At 40.4% G+C, this 23,618-nt stretch overlaps 1 protein-coding gene and 1 non-coding gene across 3 annotated transcripts; both read right to left on the bottom strand.

Moving 5' to 3' along the window:
- Nucleotides 1-133: 133 nt before the first annotated feature.
- LOC101165662 (protein phosphatase Slingshot homolog 2) lies at nucleotides 134-21,811 on the bottom strand. 2 transcript variants are annotated; one of them, XM_004076278.4, is made up of 15 exons: nucleotides 21,404-21,811; nucleotides 18,651-18,694; nucleotides 7,803-7,915; nucleotides 7,638-7,702; nucleotides 7,438-7,559; nucleotides 7,284-7,349; nucleotides 7,119-7,184; nucleotides 6,786-6,980; nucleotides 6,619-6,712; nucleotides 6,351-6,479; nucleotides 6,098-6,144; nucleotides 5,782-5,928; nucleotides 5,220-5,420; nucleotides 2,998-3,988; nucleotides 134-2,731 (listed from the first exon to the last, which is right to left on the bottom strand). In XM_004076278.4, exons 1-15 carry the CDS (start codon nucleotides 21,464-21,466, stop codon nucleotides 1,439-1,441), a joined length of 3,636 nt encoding a protein of 1,211 aa, XP_004076326.1. In that variant the 5' UTR covers nucleotides 21,467-21,811; the 3' UTR covers nucleotides 134-1,438. The 2 variants fall into 2 exon arrangements, with proteins under 2 accessions (XP_004076326.1, XP_011481581.1); XM_011483279.3 differs by lacking the exons at nucleotides 18,651-18,694; nucleotides 21,404-21,811 and adding an exon at nucleotides 9,857-10,263.
- On the bottom strand, nucleotides 10,744-10,856 carry LOC111948713. Its single transcript, XR_002874675.1, has one exon. It is a non-coding gene; the product is annotated as a small nucleolar RNA SNORD67 (small nucleolar RNA).
- Nucleotides 21,812-23,618: the final 1,807 nt, after the last annotated feature.

Below are 23,618 nucleotides of genomic sequence, written 5' to 3'. Positions count from 1 at the left end.
AAAAAAACTCCAATTTTTTTTCTCAGCGACTCTGTCAACTTTCCTTTTTATCAGTAGTTGACGGAATGCAGGCCGCATTCAGCCGGGCTTTGGACGTGCCTGGTTTAATCTGACACACATTCAGCAAACAGGGTTTTATGATAATCTCCACTGTTTAATGGTCACAGTCAAACCACATTATATAAAATCATATTTACACTAATAGTTTAAAATGAAAGAAAAACAAACAAAAAGTTTGACAATATACAGACATACCCAAAAGTCTGCCACTACATCAGCATGCTTCCCAGAAAGTAGCAAACACGCAGAAGAAAAAGCCACATTTAAAACTGAAAAAAACGACAGGGAGTAAAGTGCACGTTTGACAGACATTTCTGATCGCAGAGAGGTTTCATTTGCCCATCCCAGGCACACTCCGAACATTTCAACAAAAAGAATTTTAAAAACTATGTGCACATCCATGTGGTAAAAATTGTGCTGCACAGTTACACTCCCGACACAAAATGAGATTTAAAAAATTAACCTACAGGTCAAAGTATTGACACAATATAAACCTTTACATCCCAAAGAGAACACAGCAAAAAACTCACAAATGTACACTCAGCCTTTAACGCCAGAATCCTGCCTTCTTTTCTGCCTCTGTCATTCATACTTCATTGAACGGAAGTAGCATCATGAGGGTGAAAGACGTCTTTATTCCAGTTTATCATGTGGTAAAAGGATTTCTGATTGGGAGGGGGGTTTGAGGAAACCTGAACCTAATAGTTGTGCAGGTCAGGTCTAGTTAATGCATTCAGAAATTTGAAAAAACGAAACAAAAACAAAATATCTTAACAATTTTTGGCCTCAAAACCAGTGTGGGTCTGTTTTCAGTTCCATGTTTAAGACGTCTGTCAGCAGCGCAGTCAGATTTTTGGAATATCCGACTTGAGCCGGACACTGATAAGTCTGGGTTGATATGTTTAGATCAATAAAACAGCTGCATCAATTCAAACACAACTATCAGATATTGATGGAAAGCTTAGTAACAAAACGACTACATTCCACCATCAATGAGGTTGGGCTTGTCAAACGGCTTGAAATGCAGAATGATAAATGATAAACCAGCAGTGCATAAGGAGTGCATGTAGGCCAATCTGTATGAAGCCACACTAATGATTGTTTCAGCTGCTTGCCAAAGATTTATCTGGAAAAGTCTGGAAAAGTCCGTCGTTTTAACTCGAGCCTTGCCACTGCTTTCCCTCCAAGGCTCATCTCACATATCGGAGTTTACGGAGGCCGAGGAAGATGTGCAGAAAAAACACAGAAACTACTAAAACAGGTCTTTAAGGCAAAAGGCATCGGTGGGTTTTGCTGAATAAATCTTATATCTGTGCGGCTGAGTTTCCGATGCATGTGCACGACCCCTTTAGCTCTTATGCAGGCGCAGTGCGAGGGGTCACATGGTGTGGTACGGGGTACTAACGGTTCTTTTTTTAAGCTGCCTCAGGGGGTGAGTTCTTCCATACTGCTGCCTTGCTGTCAGCAACATGGGCCCGGGTGGGAGCCAGGAGTCCTGACCACCGCTTAGGAGTCTGCGTGGCTGTTGACTCGGATTGGGTGGCAGAGATGCTCCGGCTGAGGGGTCGACCGCTTCATACAGCATCTTTGCGGGGATATACAGGGCTTCTGGCGGCTCACCTCCACAGCAGGTAGAGCTGTGCACGCGCTGCTTCTTGGACTCATCCCCTGCTGTGTGGACTGGTGCTTGTTCGGAGGGAGTAGCCATGAGGGAGCAGCTGAGCTCCCATTCGTTCAGATCGTTGGCGAGCAGTTCTAAGCAGCCCAGTTTGGCCAGTGAGGCAGAGCGCTTCATTAAAGAGGGCGGAGTCAGTCCCGCCTGGCGAATCCTGGCTTCTACCAGTTTCTTTTGGAAAGTGCATCCTCGCTTCTGAGCAGCTCCCACAGACGGACCGGTGTGCCTCGCCTTGCAGGTTCCATCCATGCTCACCTGCTGCAAGAAGGCACCCAGCTCGCACAAAGTCTCCCACGTCTCCCTCATGACGACGTCACCGTGAGCTCTTTCCATGAAGCAGTCCCAGTCTGTGCCCGACTCCAACTCTGTCACACCCTCCAAGCACAGGAAGTTAACTGAGGCAAACGGAGACTTGGCAGAGTAGAGTAAATTAGAAGAGGTAGACAGCAATCTGGTATCAGCAGGCTGGAATTTGTGTCCCTTGGTGCATCTGTCACTGTTCTCCTGAACCTGCATCCCAGCTTCCAGAGCATCTCCTTTCCCAACAGTCCTAGACTGCCCACCGCCCCCCTCCTTCAGGACATCCGCTGCCGACGCCTGCCTGCAAACTGATGCACTCTGAGGTGGAGACACTGTGGAAGTATGGACACTGTGCGGACGACGCTGAGAGTGAGCGGAGAGCGGCGGCGGAGAAGAGGACGGCGATGGAGTTTCATGCTCCTTCTTCATTCTTTGTTCCAATTGTTGAGTGGCACGCCGGACTGAGCCCCTAGTCCAGTTGCTATAGAGACGAGGAGAAGTGCCATCATCTTCCTCTTTATTCTTCACTTCCTCTTTGTCGCTTGCGGGTTCCTGCTGAGAGATGACCTCATCCTCCGGATCTTCCGTTTCTGGTTTTGTCTTTGTCACATTTTGGTCTTGGGAGCTCTGAGCTACAGGTTGGCAAAGGGTCTCTGTGGACTTGGCTCCTGTGACCTGCACAGGAGCATACATGTCCTACAAAGTGGAGATAACCTATTTTCATTACAAATGCAAAGACTGAATTTATGACTAAATGAAAGAATCAAGAATAGCATTTTTATCAATGTAACACTAGGGGGCAGACTTAAAGTTAATTTAGAACTGGTAGAAACAGCAAGATATTTAACTATTGTAGGAGTTTAATCTAAAAAATACTTTGGCAATCAATCTAACATTTTTTAATGCTTATTAGTACAAATAAATACAAATACAAATGAAAAATTGCTACAAGAAATAGTTACCTTTTGTTTCTCCTCTTCTTTCTCCTCACTTGAAGGGATTGTCTGATTTTCTTTGCCACAACTTGGTGCAGCACTGGAGGCTTTACTGTCTTGACTCATTTCTTTGAACTTCTCCCTCGCACTGAAAAAGTTGATGTGATCTGCACTATGGCCAAACAGCAGTACGTTGTCTTGTGGAATGGCACTGACAAAATCATTGGTCGAGGACGGATGTGCTGCGGTGCCTGACGACAGGCCAGATCCAGGTCTGTCGCCGTCTTCTTTTCCGACTGACCCTGGTGCCGACGCGCAGGGAGGGCCGGCTTGGTGTGTGCCGGCTTGGTGTGTGCTTGGCGTTTGTGTTGTGGAAGCAGGGGCTGACACCGCAGTGGTCACAGCTGGAGTGCAGGAGGATCCCTGCGGTTTGACCGGTTCGTCTGTGCTTGCGGGAGCCGTGGACGGAGCAGGAGAGGAGGGTGGGTGGTGACCAGGTAAAGGGGGGTTGGGCTGGTCTACCAAAACGCTTTGTGCAAAAGTCACTATGTTAGTCTTTTGAGGTTCTGGGACCACGGTGGCGGCCATCGGCTCTGAGGGGCGAAGTGCTGAAGGCCGCTCCTGGGAGGTACATGAAGTGTTTGAGAGCAGAGGAGATAAGGTCAAAGACCCGGCCGTGGAATCCTGGCTGCTCTTGGCGGCATGAGAAGAAGCCTTGAGGCTTTGAGCTTCATCGTCACCAGACAGAGTTGCCAGCCCTTCAAAGGAAGAGGAGCCAAGCTGATTAGGAGGGACGCCAGTATCGGGCTGGGCGGGGGAGACCGCTGCTTTGCTGGTTGGAGTTCCCATCGACTCCAGCAGTTCTTTCATTGATTGACCAGGAGTGATGCTGGCTTGGTTGTGGGGGTCTGAGCGACCCAGGCTGTGGGGCTGGGCATGGGATGTGGACAGTGGCTCGTGGTGCTCAGACAGATCGCTATCAGAGTGAGAACGCCACAGTTTGTTGTGCCGCTGCTTGCTGTAGAAGAAACAAGACATTCTATGATGAACATAGTTGTTTTTAAATGCGTCAAGTCATTGTCTTGTCTGACTTCCCTCACTGATTTTCTGTTTTTGATACACATGTGAAATAGCTACTGTACCCAAACTATTTCCCCTCCAGATTAATGAGGTTTAGTCTGAGTATCCCCAATGCAAGAATAGTTGATCTTTACACAGAAAAACAATATCAATGCATCAAATTCAGCCAGTGTCCACATATGTGGACAAAATGCAATTAAAAATAAAAGCCTATTAGGATGTTTTTGTAGTTTTTTCTTTCAAGCAAGAACAGTTTCATTTTATTTTTTTAATTAATTTTAACAATGAAAACTCCACCTTTTACCCCTAAAAGCAGGAGTCTTTAAAACAAGGTTTGCTTTTACAATCTGATTAAATGGATTTTTCTTGGAAATTTAAAAGTCAGCAACCCAGATTAGTATTTCGGGAGTGATATTTATTAATAATACTAAGGTTGATGGCAAGCATAAAATCCCATACGAGCCCAGGGCGACATCAGTGTCACAGAAAAATACCAAAATGTGTTCTGTGCTTCAGCTGGTTTTGTGGTATGATCTTCTTAAACACATCGTTTTGTGTTTAAGGAAAACCGGGTCTGGGTTTCTTTAGGTTATCACCAGAAAAACAAGTACAGTATTCCCTCGCTTTATTGGTTTTCATCTTTCGCCGTTTCATGGAGTTTTTTCAAACTTTTTTTTTCCTTCACAGCACATTGTTTTCTGCGTCCTGATTGGCTGCTGACCCTGTCAGTTAATCTCCCTGGTGCCTATATGGAGTGGACTCAGTTTGCCAAATCTAAATAAATCTCAGATTACGAGCAGATCTTTGTTTTCATTCTGTAATTCTGGACTTATTATTCTACGAAGGTTTGAACGTTGAACCAAAATAAAAAAGTATGAAATTGTTCCTGTCTGATAGAGAAAAGTGGATAAAGTGTGTAGGGGGGATTTTTACACGCTTAAAACACATGTAACTCAACTTTTTACGAATATTTTTAGAAGATAACCCATGCGATTAATGAAGCACTACCGAAAATGTTTTAAACCGTTTTATCTGCATACAAATGTCAAACTGCAAATCCAAAATGTAAATGCAAAAAAAAAAATTCTAATTATAAGCATCTACCAGCTGTTTGTAAATTTTCATAGTCAGTGTATCAGTTGCTGGGATCGTGGTCATGATATGTTTACCTGGCCAGGAGTATGCCCTGATACTCCTCCAGTTGCCTCATGAACGAAGGGTTTGGCTTCGTCACGGTGCGGCGCTCTTTGACGTACGCAAAGGCTTTTTTCAAATCCCAGCCGTACTCCTTCATGGCATAGGCGATCACTGTGGCTGCAGAGCGGCTGATTCCCATCTTACAGTGCACCAGGCACCTGGCCCCAGACTTCCTGGAGGAGATAAGAGAAGCAGTCATTAGGGATCACCCTGATACTGTAGATTACAGAGCAACAGCAGGACTTATGGCTGTCAAAGAAGCCTACTTAAAAAGAAAACATAAGATTAGCAGTATTTTGGCTTATTATATTAGTTTTTGTCAGTGCAGAGCTAAAAAGATGCCCTTTTTAGAAACAGATGTATTAAATTCAATCACCCAAAAGTTACGGTTTTTCTACTGGATTGAAATATCTAAAAGTCACTTGTTTATCCCCCTTTCTACTTGACTGTAAGGGTTTAAACATTTAAAATTAAAAACTGTATGCTGCATCATTATAACAAGAGGTCAAAGAGGACTAAATGTCAGACACTTACTTTGCCCTTGATATGAACTTAAAGGTGTCGTTCCAATAGGCAAGCAGGTCGGTGGCTTCCTCGTCGTAAACGCGGATGTTATGGTACTCGAACACACCGGGGAAGAAGTTATCAATCTCCCTCGTTACATTCAGGATGTACTGAACTCTGAGTGGCAAATGCACGCGAAAGGTTAGAAAAACATGGAGGGGAAACAAGGAGCGCAATTACACCCAGCCTAGAACATGAACGTAATCCTTCAATTCGAGTTCTTTAATGCCCGTTTTTACTATCCTCTGTTCAGAAAAACAACATTGTTGTTTTGGCCTGGGCTTACCCGCTCTTCTGCAGCTCCTCTAAATTGGATGCATTCCACTCAGATCCCTGAAAGAAAGAGACAGAAGCCTTCCTCAGACTTGTTTAGCTTCCACGGAGCTATCCTGCATTAGTTATCTAGAACCCACTCCAAACCAAACACCCGGCAAGGAATAAAACAAACTTATGACAGCTTGTGCAGGTTTACGTGTTCTAGTTTAAAGCATGTATGTGCGTCATGCGATGGTGTGGTCAAACGCAGAAGGGTAACCTACCAAGAAGACGTGATCAAAGATCTCTGTAGGACTGTCCATCTGGCCCAGGATCACAATCATCTCATTGTCTATGAATTCCTTGAACTCCCGAAGGTTGCATGTCATGCGCATTTCCAGCTCTGTTCGGATCTGCACACGAAATATAAACATATTTTGAAGTTCAAAATTTTTATACAGATGCCTTAGAGAGAAAAAATACCTTTTTAGTACAAACAGTTTGAACAAATAATTCAAGATTTGGCTACATCTATGGAAAGCGCAGACTTACTTCTTTACAGGTGACATTCTCCAAATCTTTCTGCGTCATGATTTCTCTCAAGCTGGTTTTGATCTGCCGCTCTGTCAGTTCTCTTTCTGTGGGTCTGCAGTGAACATGGAAACTTACAGGTCATGTATGACTAGACATCCTGAAATGAAAGGACAGTGGACACCTACATGTCAGAGAAGAGCACAGGTGAGTCCGCTCGGTGGGACTGCACGTCCTGCATGGCGTTCCACTCGTTGATGCGGGTCTGGTCAGAGGAGACTCTGCTTTGATAGTAACTGACCCAGGTGAGGAACAAGCTGCCCGGGAAGTAGTTGTGGCAGCGGGCGACTTCACATGCTTTATGGAGCGACTGCAGGGCCGACCTGGAAAAAAACAAAAACGAATCCAAAACAGGAAGGAAAGATGGAGAACCATGATGAAATATCAGGAACAGATGGGCTTAAATAAAGTTCTTTAAACTCAAAAATAAATATGTAAATGAAAAAAAAAGAGCGACTCACCACATGGCCTGCACAGAAACAGGTTTGAACACATGAACTCTGTTATCAGTTGATACGCTGAAACCTCTGAGAACAAAGGACAAGCAGGAAAAGAAAAGAAATAACAGTCAGCCATCTGTTAGTGAGCTTCTTCTTCTGCATTTAGACTGCCGGAGATGCTCTCACCCATCTCCATCCAGATGTATCAAAGTGTCACTCCATAAAGGCAGAACCAGTCCCACAGAACAGGACCTAAAAATAGGTCAAAAGAAATGAATAACTGTGAGCACAGCAACAAAGCAGGTGGGATCATGTGGGGTTGTGTGCATCACTGTCTCACCCATCTACAGGACTGAAATCCATCCCCAGTACCACACTCTCCTCTGTATCCTGGCGACCATTGGTCGAGACGACCACCATGTAGCGGGTCATCTGTGGACCAACGCTTTCCAATCGCACAGCCTAAAGACGGAAAAGGGGAGATCTTAGCAGTTCACCGAAAAGACCAACAATTCATTAGCTTTCAATTTGTGCACCCACCAACTTGATGTTGTCCTCTGGCCGGAGGAGAGTGAACATTGTTTGAAGGTGCTGCTGGATATCTCCTGTGAGGGAAAGATACGCAGCATTAATCAGCGTGAAATGAACTCTCAAAATCAGCAAAACCTGGTTTAAAAATTGGTTGAGAAGGAGCCAGCGCCTCACCTGCATGCTTACTCCGCAGCTGAGAGAAACGGGACGAAGTGGAGAGGGGGGAGCCATTTCCTCGAGGTAAGAAGAGAGCCGCCCCCTTTACTGTTAGGAAGCTTTCGCTGATGCTGCAGACACAGAGGGATGAGGGCAAAAACACTGGAAGTTATTCTGAAGCACACACTCGTGCAATGTATTCCTGAAAAATATAGATAGAAAAAAGGGTTTTAAAACTTTAAAAGACAGCAATTTGTCTCAGAAAGTATTCAAATGAGTTAAAAAAATATATATGCTGGGACAGCCTCCTAAAATTAGACAGCTCTCAGACCACCCACCAAAGTACAAAATCATTTTTGATCAGAGTCACTATTAAAAAATGTTCTGATTGGGTGGAGCAGTCAGAAAATGTTTTTGAAGATGATTCTGCCAGAATAAATAAGACATGCTGTGTTGTGCATTTGCTTCATGGGCTGGCTGCCTTTGTTTGATTTTGTTGTTAGTTGCATATAAAATGTAGACATTTAGTGCATCTATTATTTTGGACAGTTTCCACATAGTATGCATTGCCAGTGAGCTTTTCTCCACCTATTGCCTGCAAGAAAGTTCTTAAGCATAAAAAATGAGAGGTTTGACTTTACATTTTTTTCTAAACAAATCATTAAATCTCATTCCCTAAGCTAATGCACCTTAGCTCCAGTATATGTTGCATGTTACTGGGGGATTATAAGTGAATAGGCTTGTGAGTTGGAAGACACATGACAGTGCAGCAAAACCAGCTGCTTCTCATTACATCACAGCTCAAGGGAGCTGGAAGAGTTCAAAATGTTCAGAAGTGACGGAGGCACACCCAAAAAAAGGGGAGGGACAGGCTCTTTCAATCCACCCATCCATCCATCCATCCATCCATCCATCCATCCATCCATCCATCCATCGTCTCATTTGAAACAGCAGATCTCCCAACGGTCTTTTATCCTTTCACAGGACGCAAGTGGAACTTCACAGGCTTTGCCTGAGACATTCGTAATCTCTGAACAACTACCTAGTATGGACTTAGGAGCTCCAGCTAAGCTACTCAGCCGCTCCCCCAACAATACAATTATGTAATGGTCTCAAGATGCTCATTGTATTCCTTTGGATTCTGAAATTCTTGTCGTATTTGCTAAAGTACAGCCATAAATTGGAAAATACATGAAACACAAAATCCTATGGGCACCGGGATGTGTACAACATTTAAAAGGTGTTTATTATAGGAAATAGTATCAATACCATCTTTGCTGGGAAGATTTGAAATAAGTAGAAAAGAAAGAGAAATGGAGTGAATCAATCTGTATTTTTGTTAACATTTCAAAATTTTGATGGCATGAACAAAAAACTGAAAAATACTGGGAATAAAACAAATAATATGGTTTTCCTTAAAAGTACATTTTTAAAAGTTTCTACAACTTTTTCTGATTTCAAGCCTGTGCATTATTATGCATATTATTGTATCTGGTTTTAATAATTATTTATTTTAATGGCAGGTGCATTTTTATTTAGAAACAACTTAATTTTCATTTCCTGTTTTCAGTGATGCACTTTTTAATGTAAAGGTGTTGCACAGACCAGCAAGCACTTTTTGAATTTCACAGTTACAGTGACAATAAAGATTTATCTATTTATTTAAAAACACAACTCAATCTTGTATTTCATTTTTTATTTTTTTGAAAAGCACAAGTGTCTCCTAGTTAAACTCTTTCCCTTCCAGTCGATCTGACATGACTTCGAGGGGATCAACAGGGATTAGACACTAAAAACTTTGACAATAATGACAACACTGGAAACAAAAATAAAACCACTATGGAGCACCCTATGTGTCTGTCAACACCTCCTGATGCACACAACAACAACATATCTGCAAACACGGAGAGAGTGGATGAATGCAGCCTTAGGGTACACTGTGTGCCTCATCCACCACTGTGTGGACATAAAGTAATTACGTCTAAACAGATGAGGAATCAGGCAGACGTGTATTTTTTTCCCTGCATCCACAACATCCTTCCTCATGAGACAGACACCAAAGGAAAACTTACAGCTGATAGATGTTCCCCTGGGAGAGTACGGAGTTCTCGATAAAGTAGGGTCTCCGTTTCCCCCAGCAGCAGTCACACGTGCAGGCTGCCGGCGAGCTCCGCGGAGCCGTCACAACACCCGGCGGCATCACGGAAGCCGGGGAGGGACAGACGTGGAGGTGGTCACTTCAAACAGCGCGGGTATAATCGATAGATATTGTGGCTGAACTTGATATAAAGAGGCTCTAAAACGTCCTTTTTTAGAGTGAATATCAGCGATAAAAGATAGTTAAAAATGAACACTTACAAATGCGAGGCAGCATAAAATGAAAAGTGCTAAAAAAAATTAAAAACCCCTATCACGTTTAACACGCGCTGCAGGGGAGCAGGTGCATGACCGTCTAGCCGCCGGCTCCTCCGTTAGTCTGCGGTAAATCCACTAAATCCACTGTCGCTGAAGGGGAGGAGTCACGCTGTACGGAAAGCCGAACTGGACAAAATTTATCATCATTCCCTACATTTTTGGTGCACATTTATTTGAACGTATTTTAAATACGTTACTAAATCAAATTTTAAAAAAATAATAATAAAAGGGGCTTGCACGATGGCGCAATGGTTAGCGCTCTTGCCTGGTTCAAGTTGGGGGACCTGAAAACAGAAAAACAATGGGGGACCTTTCTGTGTGGAGTTTGCATCTTCTCCCCGTGCATGCGTGGGTTTTCTCCGGGGACTTCATAAAATAATTATGTATTCAAGTATATTTTTGTTCAAAGTCTGTCAATTTCTTAATATATTCTCGATGATACTTGACTGGCAGATTTTCTTGATAAATATCCTCCATCATCACAAAAACATGTTAAAAGCACACAATTTACATGGAATCGGGTCTTTAAGGCAAGGTGGGGTGGGTGGAGTCAGATGGCCCCTGTGCACATGGTGTGTCCCCATGGCGGTTCGGATTGGGGTTTTGTTGCCACTGCAACAACACGCCAACTTTTCAGTGCCACTCATCACTCTCACACCCAGTTCCCACAGGCTACGGCCCACACCCAGTGGCGGTTTTGCCCGATGCGTTACGCACATATTGTGCTGTGCTACAATAGATGTCTACGATATTCAAAGAGGAAAGTTGTAGCTTTTAATTTGAAATTGCTTCAGCTGCCGACACTTAACTCTTTTATTGTAATACATCAGACTCTTAAGAATGTCTTCATCCTATTTGCTCTTCACACTTGTGGTGCAAAAAAAAAAAAAAAAAGGTGAAACTCAGAGTGAAACAACGTTAAACAGGCACATGAAAAGGAATTAGGCAGAACAATCACCCGTGCTCAACCCAATTTCGACAAAAGCAGGCAATGGGGATTATTTCCCACAATTCCTTGCTCTGACACGGCAGACCCAACACGCACGTGACCACCGCCCTCTGCTGTAAGACATTTGCGGCCGCACCTCTTTGCGGTAGTCTTTGGAACATAGGTAAAAAAAAACTCGAGAAGGGGGCGCAACTCGTCGGTGGCTGGCTGAATCACACTAACAGGTGATTGGGAGTCTTTTTCTATCTGACAATCAACTCTGGGCCGCAGATGCGCCTCCCGTCATAGAGACGGAGCCGCGTGTGTCAGAGGGAGGGGGAGGGGTGGTGGGGGCAGACCATTTTTTATGGATTGAGGTTTTTTGGAGGATTTTTTGCTGTTGGTGTTGCAAAAATTTAGGGAAATGCCAAATATTTTTGGAGTAATCCCACTGATGAGTTCTATGATTTAGTCTTTAACGTTTTAGAAGACCTAAACATATTAATCACAATAAGTCTTTTTTTTTTTAGATCTAATCCCTCTGATATGTTTCACAAAGACACACACAGGACGTCACACATTAAGAAATTATTGCTAAAAAATGAAGCAGGAGTCCAGCTCTAAAAAAAAATGCTCTAAAAAATGATAAAAGAGCAAAAAAAAAAACGGAATTATTTGATTTGTAATTTCTTATTAATATTTCCAGGCTTTCTTTGTTTTGTTCTGCAGCATGTTCATATTGGTATAATTTTGACAGAATATATTTCTATGGAGAGCAAAATATTACAAGTTATTTAAGGTTTAACTTGTGTTCCTGTTTTTAGTCATATTTATGTTCAAAAAGTTCAGTTTAAAAGGTTTAAAAGTTTAGCTTTAGTGTGTTCAGTAAATGTTTATCTTCTTCGGCCCAAAACCTTAAGCGTGTTTTTAACTTAGGCCCCCTGTGTGACTGAGTTTGACCCCCCTGTAATACGAGTCTAGAAAATTCATGCATTTTTTTGTGTAAAATGGCTAAATAGAAGATAGGGAACACAACAGGATGTCGTTGTCAAATTTTGTATGTGTGTGTGTGGGGGGGGGGGGGGGTTACTCGCCCAGGGAGTTAGTCAGTGTAGAACCGCCACTACCCACACCAGAAACATTAGCTTCATTGGTTCCACCTATTGGTGGTCAGATTGATACCACTGATCAATAGCTGCTGCCATCCGCCATGATCTTCATCTTTACATTGTGACCTATAGAGTTGGAGACATCCTCCCTTTCTCATATATTGGCAAATAATGGACTTCTTAATATTATAAATAAACTATTTTTTTTCTGTCAAGTCTATTTAACTAACAGATCGTTTTCTATTACTAAAAATTGCAAAGTAGGTATGCCCAAAGAATTCCAAAGTCTATAGCAGGTCTGCTTAATCCTTCCACTTTCAGCTTCTCCCATCAGGGGTCGCCACAGCGAACAAGTCGCATGGTAAATTTGGCAATGTTTTACGCCGGATGCCCTTCCTGACGCAACCTTCTCAAACCGGGCTTGGAACCGGCAGAGGTAGAGAAGGGAACAGGGAGCAGCCCGGAGTCGAACCCGGGTTTCACGGACGGAAGGCGCCGCAAACCAGCACGAGCTAAACTGGCTTAGCAGGTCTGCTTAATGTTGCTCTTTAAAGAACCAACTCAGGTCATTCTTTGGTCTATCGTAAAAGTGTTTCCAGTGGTCTTTTAATCATGATGATGTCGTTTTTAACCAAAAACAGGACATTCATCTAGGATCTTTTCTTGTAATTCACAACAATTCGACTAAAGCTGCTACTTTTTAAATATTTTAGCTATCTCTGCTCTTCTCACTTGTGATTACTAGGATCAGGTGGATTTAATCGATCAAAATCTGACAAACTATGTATTCTTTTCATAGCTGAAAATTGGGACAGGACAGGGGCTTTTAAAGGCACCAAATATCTAAAGCACATATTACATGGGGGGTGGGGAGATCCAGATTGCCAACTGCAGGGGGTAACGTAAAATGTTTTCCCACATCCCTGTTTAAGGTGCTTTGCTGTCCTTCTTTCTCAGTCTCTATTTGTTGTATTACTGGAAAACATTGTACTCTTTATTTTTTTATTGCAGACAAGAAATACATTTAATGGAGGTCACCAGATTCTAATTTTTCCTCCAAAAAAATAATAAATCAGAAAATGATTTGTATTGGTGGTAGTTTTTTCAATTGTTTTGATATATGATCGGATATTTAAACATCCCAAGGCATAGTTAAATATGAAGACAAACCTATATACAGGGAATAAGCCAAGGATAACCCCAATAATGAAGATATCTGGCATGGTCAGAGGGGTTGCTTTGGTCCTAGCTCTGCTAGATTCGGTCAAGTAAAAGTCAAGGCTTAAATATTTGGTCGTACTAGGATATGACAAATATTCTCAGGATACCAACAGAGGAGAGCTTGGCTTTGGAAGCTGATCTATCTGAGCTTTAATCTCCAAATGAGCTGCTGACAGCTCAGTAGACGATGGAATGGTTGATGTAGTTATTGAAATGACCTTTGTGCATCAGCTACATCACTAAAACATTTCTGTACATGTACTGAATGTTAATTAATCCCTGTTCTGTGTGCAAAGAGGCAGTAAAAGTCTGATCAGTTGTCGCACACATTGGAGGGTCTAATTTCTTTGAGTCTTTAGTGTGAATTAACTATGAATTTGAATCCACTACCTCCCAGTCACACACTCTATCTGGATTTTAAACTGACTTGTTTTCTGAATATCTGCTGCAGTACAACATGATACAAACTTGTCTAACCAACACCAGGTCCTTTAGGAGGCTCACACCAGATACCGTGTGTGGCTGAGAACAACAACGGAAAAAAGATTGAGAAACCAGAACGGGGACATCTGACATGTCGGGTGCTGAGAAGAAATCTGATCTTAGAGTGGCACTGCTTGTTGATCTTCATGCTTTCAATTTCTAGGGTAGATTACATACCAGCTGAGAGTAAATACGAAGGCCATCTCAGGAAACAACAACAACTTTAATGTGATGGTTTTTTTTCCAGTGAGGTCTACTTGTGTAACACTGCTTTAGAGTGGACAAACTGTTCACAAATGAATGTCTTTTTGTACTTCAACTCATTACCTCTGATTGAACTTAATCAAGAACACCGCCAACTTGATTTGCTTTTAAAATCTAACACTCCTTCGGTAAATTGTAAACTTTTATTCTGCTGAAGGTTGTTTGTTATAGTCTATTCAGTTAATAATGTCTTAAAATGTCAATCTATATCCTGGATAGTGTACACACTATAAGTTAATTGCACCAAAAGAGATGGACGTGCATGTGTAGCTGTGAAAAGGCCTGAAGTCAAACTCACCATTATGTTGATCAGCTGGTATATTCTTTTAAATGTCCTTAACCACACCTTTCTTATGGCAAGACTGTTATAAGGAACTCACAACTGTTTGTTTTTGGAGCCATTTCTCAAGTTCCACCTTAGTGTTTTCCTTCTTGGCTCTTGAAATTTACACCCAACCGTGACGAGCAGTGAAGGTCAGGATGTGGTTTTCACAAGCATACAGACACCAGACACTTCTTAACCTCTATTGTTTCTACATATATAAACACGCCAACAATTACCTTAGTGATCATAACACTACATATACTGTATGGGGCTTATTCAGTGTAAAAGCCGAGCATACCGGTAATTTCAACAGAGTAATATCAGCTTTTTACTGGCTAAATTGGTCAGATGTTTAAATCAAAAGTAAAAGAATGTATATTTAATCTATTTGTGGTCACAACCGAAAAACGTGTGAACATTACTAAACCAAAGTCTTTCCTGCTCCAAATATTATTCATTCCAATTTCTGTCCTTCTCTGTAAAGATAAAAAAAAGAGAGATTAAGTCTTCTGCTGTAGAATCCTATTAAAATCTGCTGTCTCCCTCTAAATTCCCTGCTGTGGGTCCGGCAGACGTTACCGCTTCAGCTGATGTCACGATCCTGCTGATGTAACTGGGTTTAATCACCAGCACTGCGGTGGCTCTTGCTTACGCAGGCACACGCGCTGCACCTGCTGTTCTAGACTGAGAGAATTTTGCTACCTGTGTGTCAGAGACAAGCTCTGCTGCAGCTGCCGACTTCTGCTCCACCACAGACCCTGACGTCAGCAGAGCTCCAAGCAGAAGAACTCCGTTCACTATTGTTACATCATTTACATTGAAGCAGATGCAGATGCACTCCAGCCTACTGGAGTTAAAAACAAGACTGTAGGATGACAAACGAATAAGGATAAAAATATACACAAGTAACGAAGAGGAATTCTGCTTTTACTAACTAAAGCGTAATTTTAGTCCTCTTACCTTCAGTAAGAGCTCCATCTTTGCAGATAAACTCACACTAAACATTACGCTTTATATATTTTAATACATATATTTTGCATCAGCTGTGTGGTTCCATTTTAGTTCTCACAAGTAGGATTAAGAGCTGCACAGGAATGTACTTCCTTTGTGCTGCATTTTTTTTACCTGGCAACTTAGAGGACAAAGACAAACAGTAGTTTGCATTTTTGTGCAAGACCATCATCTCAGCATAAGAAATAAATAACATGTATTATTTTAAAAGCATTGAAAACAGAAAGTCACAAATCAGTTTTACAGAAAACTTTCAATGCAGATTGTTAAATAGCGTGACACCAATTAAAAAATACCCAGTAAAAAACAATCTAAATGAAAATGGATGAACCCATTCCTTCACTTGCATCTTTACCACACAAGAATTCATAGGAAAACTATGCTAAAGGATTAAAGCAGATAAGTCAAAACCCATGTATTATTATTTAAAAAAATCACAATGATAAAAAAAACCAATCATAACTCCTTATGTGTGCAAGTCTAAAGAAGATAATAATGCCTAAAATAAGCTGACAAACTTAAAATGACAAGTCCTACAGAATCTGACAGAAACAAGTGGACTTTTTATTGAGTCTTAGAAATAAATTGGAAATAACTAAACAACTTATATAACGGTGAAGATTTGTATGAATGTGATACTGCCTTTTAAAAATGATATAAAGAAAATTCATCCCTTCCTTTAACAAAAAATATCAACAAATACAATGAAAATCAATATGGAAATTATTCCTGCACTTTTAAAAACTACAATTTTACACCTATATTTAAATCAGGTGACAAACAAAAAGCCAGCAATTATCAGCCTGTTTGAATTCTACCAGTCATCTCCAAGGTGCTTCAAAAGGTCGTGGCAGAACAGCTCAAGGCTGATTTTAACACCTAAATTTCACTCTGCATTGAATGCCATTTTGTTTTTAGAATCAATCATTCAATGAAGACCTCTTGCTGTTTTTATTTTTGGGAAAATCAAAGCCAATGTGCATCATGGAGAAAGATGGGGGCCAGATTTGCTTGACCTTTTGACAATTATGAGATATCCCTGAATGAACTGAGTAGCTTTGACCTCTTCAACAAACATAAAACTGAGTAAAATTGTAGTCATTCGACTAATATCGGCGAGTCCCATTAAATAAATGTAAGTTTACTCTTAAGCCATATAGTTGTTGATATCAAATTACAAAATTTAATGCCAAAACCTTGCAAAATAGTTTCAAAATTCCTGCCTTGAACTAAATCCCAGGTCTCAAACTCCAGTCGAGGCCTTGAAGGCCGATGTTCTACATGTTTTTCAACTAACCTGCCATCGCAGCTTCTTACTGGCAAAACCCACCTGATCCAGGTGATCAGCCGCAGATAAGGCAGAACTTCTGAAAAACCAACAGGAGGGCAGCCCTCAAGGCCTGGAGCCTCACGCCCCTGCTAAAGGTTGATAGGACTGCATTTCCATTTCTCCCAAATAAGAGTAGACTTATACAAACTCCCAAAAACTCACTAAATGGCAAAAGAATTCAAAATGCAAATAGGTTTAAATATAGAAGTCACAACTGACTCGAAGCTTAGCTATAAAAAATACAAAATACATTTAAATATAACCCTAAAATTGTTAAACACATCATCAATCCTTTGATCTTTGAGGCCTAAAATGCTTAAATGTGATGATTGCTATATTTTACAAGCAAGTAAAATATATATATATATATATATAAAAGAGAAATCAAAATTCATGACAAAAACCCTCTCCTACACCACCATTGTAACATACTTGCATCATATAATATACCCTTGATTTTCAAAGTTTTGAATAAATATATAAAATATTTTCTTTTATTTAGAAAAAAATGTAACCTTTAGGATCCACCTTTAAGAAAAATGGTTTTAAAAAACAAGACATCAAAAAACATCCCCAAAAACGTATTTGGCAGTCTGAGATTTTAAATCTATATCTAAAAGAGAAAAATAATAAAAACAACCAATCACTGCTTCCTAATTTCATGGCTGTTAGGCATCTGGTGCATTTCTTTTCTTTTCCTGACAGTGAGCTTTTAGAAATACAATTCAATAGAGAGAAAGAAAATGATTAGTAAAAAGAAGAAAAACACTGTGCTTCTTCAATAACAATGAACACACACAGAGCTCACTCCCAGCTGTGCAAATACAGACAGTCCCAGCCGGGTGTCACAGATCTCCAGTTACCAAACGGACACAGACTAGGAGTTTGGGAGTGGCAACCAATCTGTCCACGGATCAGCAACTCATCCTACTTGACCCACATACTCTCCTCACGGTCGGACACTGCTGCCCTCTAAAGGGCAGTTGACAAATCACCAACAACCAGAGGGTTTCAGACATTTGAGGTCGATTAAACTACCAAACACAGTAATAAAGTCGTAGTAAAAAGCAAGTAAGCCTGCTCATTGCTTGGATGTAGAGATAACAGCTTGGGCAGATAGGTGGTGGACTAAAAAGCACTTGAAGTGTGGGTTTTTGAAACAGGACAAACCAGATCTCCAACCCCCATGCGACAAGGGGCAGCAGGAGATTGAGCACAGCAGTGGCAGAGCAGCTCTTTGTCAAATCAGAAAAACACTGGGAAGGACTTTAAGATAAGCACAAGCACACTCACTTTTTTTAAATTGCATTTTTAATTTCATTGTGGCCATTAGACAGAAACATTGTGAACAAAAGCTTCTGATTTGGTATTTTTGGATGCATCGAGTCCGAAATAAAGCTTAATTAAAGTTCATCCAACATAGATAAAAACCAGCCAATTTTTGTAAAAACATTAAACCACTACTGTATCAACCAAATGATCATTTTCTAAATCGTGTCATTCTGAAAACCTGTTGGAATGTCATAAAACAGTTTTAATAACTACCGAATGTTTCAAATCAAAGACACAAGTTCTTCAGTTGCACACAAATGCGAAGCAAACTGAAAATAAAAAGCACCACTTCTGGTTTTTTAAATTCCTAAACCCACCAGTGCAAACTCTTTATTTGTGATTTTTCTAAAAATTCACACAACCAATCCATACAATACTGATGAGGCACACAGAACAAACAAAAGTAATTCATCTGAAAGTAAATATGTAATACAGTCTAGTAACTTACCTCCTCTGCTGAGAGCGACGGTCGTCCTCCCCGCTACCGGACTCCTGGAAGACAAAAAAATATTACATTTTAGCAATCTTTTCATATTTGTAAAGCTAATATTTAGATATTTTTTTTACATAAATATGTTCATGCATAAGTTCATCAAATAAATGTTTGGTATTTGTGAATCCCTGTAGTTTGAGATGATTTGACAGGTCAAGCTTCAAATGTTTCCTTTTTGCCGTGACTAAAGTCAGCGTGAAATGTAATGTTTTCATATGTTCTAAAAGAAATGCTTTGTCTGAACTCCTTTTAGGTAGATTGTGGTGCACGGCAACACAAATAAGCAGTGGCACAGACAGAAAGGAAAGAGGGCAGACTTCAGCTCAATTTACACATTGTCCAGGAAAATGAACTCTGCAGGTTGCTAAAGGTGTGGCCGCTCAAAAAAAAAAAAAGGATTAACACACAACCATGCAGGGAGCAAACAACATACAACCAGGAAAAAGCAGTATGTGATCATGCCAAATAACAAAACCAAACGTGTAGAAGCAGATAAAAAGTCTGACGCCTATTTTATAGCAGCAGGAATTCAGCTCCTTTACAGTAAATGTGGGCCTAATTCATTATAATAGCAACAAAAGGATAAAAATATAAAAATTAAATGTGGATAGTAAAGTTTACTTCTAGGTTTTATGATGCTGATGTGTTACTTTGCAATAACAACAGTTGGGAGGTGTTTTAGTGGTTTCAATTAAAGACCCACTCCAACAAAAATGTTCTTGTGGCTGCTGTCAAACAGAACCACCAATGGTTGAAGACAGATATGGGGAACTCATGGATTCAACCTGGAAATTTAAAGTTGCGCATACATTTATCAGGCCATTCAAACCAGAAAGTTATTTGAAAAAAAGGTCCAAACAAAATCGAATTCATATCCAGAACATCAAACTTATGTAGCACAAATTTTACCCTCACTTTAATGAAGTTTGAAAAAAATTCTGAACACACTGTTATTTGCATGAATCAGCTCTAAGGAAAGTCACAGAACAACAATTATAAATAAATAAAGAAATATTGAATGCTGTTCCTCTTCCTGTTCCTCACAGTACATGCAGTATTGTTTATCTGTTCACCCAGTTTGGCTTGCATAGGACAACAGAGAATTTGCATACATGAAAATGTGAGATTTTTCCAAGGTGTATGGAAATGTGAAATCTGAACACTTGATCTGAGCAGATCAGACGTCAGGAGACTAGTCTATGCTCAAATGTTACTATATGAGTTTTTTAAGGAAATTATGTTTAATGTGCATCCATTATTTTTTATATAACAACCAAATAAAGGATTCTTTGTGTGTTGTGTGTGGAGCCCAACCTAAGTCCTTTCCTTGCTAAAACTTTCAGTAGATCCATTCATTAATGCTGGGGTAAACATGACAGGAAAAAAAACAGCTTGCAGAAATCCAAGTTAAGGCATTAAAACATCCCAAAACACAAAGCAACAAAGTGCAATCTGCAGGACAGTAAAGGTAGCAAACTCAGCTTCCACCAGAGTGAATTTCACCCTCTTTATTTTTCAGCAGGAAGGCAGTTTTTTTTTTTTTTTTTTGGGGGGGGGGGCATGGGGGGGGGAGTTCAAGAACTCTAGAGCAACTCATGTAACGTTAGTGTGCGTAAGACAGCCATCATTAGGCCTACTCACAGAACCTGTTATGATGTCAGGAAACAAACGCTGTGAGGGAGACGTCCATTTTGAAGGCTCATTTCACTCAAGTTTGTGATTTGACTGAGGATGGCTGGGATTCCAAACTCTTGCTTCGTTAAGCTGATCTGACATAAATTCCAACCAGCAGTTAACCAGCTGTAGTAAATTCCTCTCACTAGCAGGCTGTGAAATGAACTGAAGAGAAGGGGGCATTTGCCCACATTTAAAAAAAAAAAATCTTTTTACCTTTTTTTCACGACAAAAGCTAGAGACACGTGAGCACAAATCTGTACTCCCAAACATGACACATATACTCAGGAAGTTTGTGTACAGTGTGTGAGAGCATTATTTCCTTCCTTTGTCTCTATGTAGTTCCCTCTTCTGCCAAAACAATAACAACAAGGAATGGCTAAGGGACAACCAGCTGTGCATGTGTTTTGCATGGGCACATTTCTGAATTTATCACACGCGCATGCAGACAGAGGAAGGGCCAGACAGGAAGAACATTTACATTTAGAGAAATCCTGTCTGCATGCCAACGTGATACAGTAGGGTGTGTGTGTGTGTGTGTGTGTGTGTGTGTGTGTGTGTGTGTGTGTGTGTGTATTCTTATGTGAGAGGAAATAAATAAAATGCATTATCAAAATAAATAGTATTCCAATACTAAAATAATTGTTGTCACATCACAGAAAACTGTCTCGACACTAGAGAGAAGAAACTAACTGGAACTCTGAGTTCTAGAGATCATGACAGCATAAATACAGACGGAGAAACGTTTTTTTTAGTAAGAAAACCTCTAATAATAGTAACAGATTGATGCGAAGACCGATATTTCTTGAAAAAAAAAACGTTATAAACAATGTAACTGAAAATGATGAACGGCTATCTCACGCATGCGCACGAATACAAAGGCAAGGCAGTTAGTGACAGTCAGCCGCCGATTAAAAAAAAAAAAGATAGCGGAAACGAAGCATTGAGTCCCCGTACACAAACATGAGATGTGGCTTTAGTGGAGATGGCAGACGGAAACGGAATCGCGTTGAAACAGAAAAGCAGCTTTTTACCGAAACGCAGGGGCTGGAGCTGGTGCTGGGGGTCGGTGAACGCTGCACGGTAACCAGCGCCATTCAGCGACCGGGAAGCGGACACTTGAGAGGAAGCGAAGGCGCCGAGAAGAGCATAATGGTCTCGATGGGGCAGGACCACAGTGGGACCGGCGCCGTGGGTCTTTTCTCGTTTTCTTTTCTTCCTTCTTTCTCTCTGATCGTGGACTGTTTGACTACTCCCCGGCAGCTTCCTCTGTCAGCTCCAGTTGCGCATGCGCAGCTACCCGTCGCTTGTCAACCTCTGTTAACCGTATCAGTGCTGGAGGGAAACGAAGCAGTTTTTGGGCTGTGGTTTCTTTGTTTAACAATATTCCTTAAGTACAATAAAACAACAAAATGTATTTTTGCATTTCCAAAATAAATGCAATGCCCTCAAATGTGTGACTAGAAATAAACATGTAATGGGCCCAGAATTTCATGCAGGCACAGAAGTGACTCTCTAAAAGTAATCTAAAGTGATTAAAAGTGAATTTGTTCAAGGAATAATAATATTAACTGCATAAAAAAGATTCAATGCTTTCATTGGTTTTTGTGTACTCTGTCCATTTAGAGCTTTTAACTAATGATTGACCCTTTTTGAAATTTTTGGAAGGTTGAATTTGGATCACAATTGTGTTGTAGTACATAAGTAGAAAGGTTTGCTACGTATTAATAGATATTTCATACTAAATATCACTAATAACTTTTTTTTTCTTTTGTAAAATTTGAACTACCCTCTGAAAAAAACTGTACTTGTTTATTTCATAAGGGTACTTGAGTATAAGTATAGCAAGTATACTACAGACCATGTATGTGTAGGAAGTATAAATACTCAATACTTTGTAATACTAAATTGGAACATTTTGGTTCCACAATATATAGATGGTATACAAAAAGTAAACTTCAAGTATACTGCCTCACTTTTAGTATATGTAGTACACTTGAATAGACTACTTTTTGCTAAGGGCCTTGTTGTAGTTCAAACACCAAGTAAGAATTCCAGGTGAGGGCCTCTGAGGTGCATGGCGCACCCATCTGCTACACTGTCATCTTCCATGCCTGAGGTAACAGATTGATGATAATGCTGGCAGCCGTGACGTAAACCTCACACACAGATTTTTTGTCACCAGGACATGTAACACAGCACACTTATCAGTCGGCATAGGTATGCACAGACTCACCATTGCAATTATGTTTGGAACTTGTGAAATGTCTGGAATCTTCCTCTTTTAAATTATGAACATGCCAGAACCTGAGTTTGGAAATCTAAACACAAAAACAGATTTACAGTGTTTTTTCTGTAGCCTAAAGCAAAGTAATTAAAACCATTGATTTAATGTTACTGCAAGGGAGTGAAAACTAACGTATTAGTGATGTTTCAATTTTTAAATGATTATTTGACCTCTCATTTTTTAGTTTTCTAATTATTTTCTACACCACCGTGAATTAATCCTTATAGTTTGTCCTGTCTTTGCTCATTCACTGAGCAGGCAGCTTTGGAGAGTTTGTTTGGAAAAGAAGGATTAGCAGTGAGGCCCAAGAGGAGATGAGATGTAGATTACGACACAGATAATGGTGTTTAGATTTACAGACATTCACAGGAAGCTGTGGGGATGTGAAACCCCGGATCTAATCAAAGGTAAACCCGGTAGCCTTTGATGTGATCTAAGAAATTGGTTTACAATTATGTTTATGGAGAAAATAAAAAACTGTTCAATATTATGCTTCAGAAACTCCATGTAGATGCTTTATTCAATATACTAATATGATCCACTACAGATCTGCCAAGAAAGCACCTCGTGTTTCAAAAAATATATATCTTTAAATGTATCTAGAACAACTGTACGCACTTCTACTTGTGTTTTTGTTGAGACGTTATAGACGGGTCAACCATTCACACTAAACTGATTCAAAGTTAGGAAGAATGTCGCCATCTATTGGTAGTGTAAAATGATTTAGTACATCAACGTCCTGACTGACAAATTTGAAGCAAATTTTATCCAGTTGGTGTAAAAAAACATTTATTGAATGTAAAATCTGTAATTTTATTTAACATGGTAGTTTGTGTCACAACTACTAAATTTGAGTTGGAAAAATGTGGACAAATCCTGAATTTATGTACACCATTTACCTATCTGTTTTTAGACATCCGTACATTCTCGACAAATGTGAAGCGACTTAACATAAATAAAAG

Source organism: Oryzias latipes, chromosome 14, assembly GCF_002234675.1.
Source record: "Oryzias latipes chromosome 14, ASM223467v1".
Classification (NCBI taxonomy): Eukaryota; Metazoa; Chordata; class Actinopteri; order Beloniformes; family Adrianichthyidae; genus Oryzias; species Oryzias latipes.
This window is presented reverse-complemented; position numbering and strand designations above follow the sequence as displayed.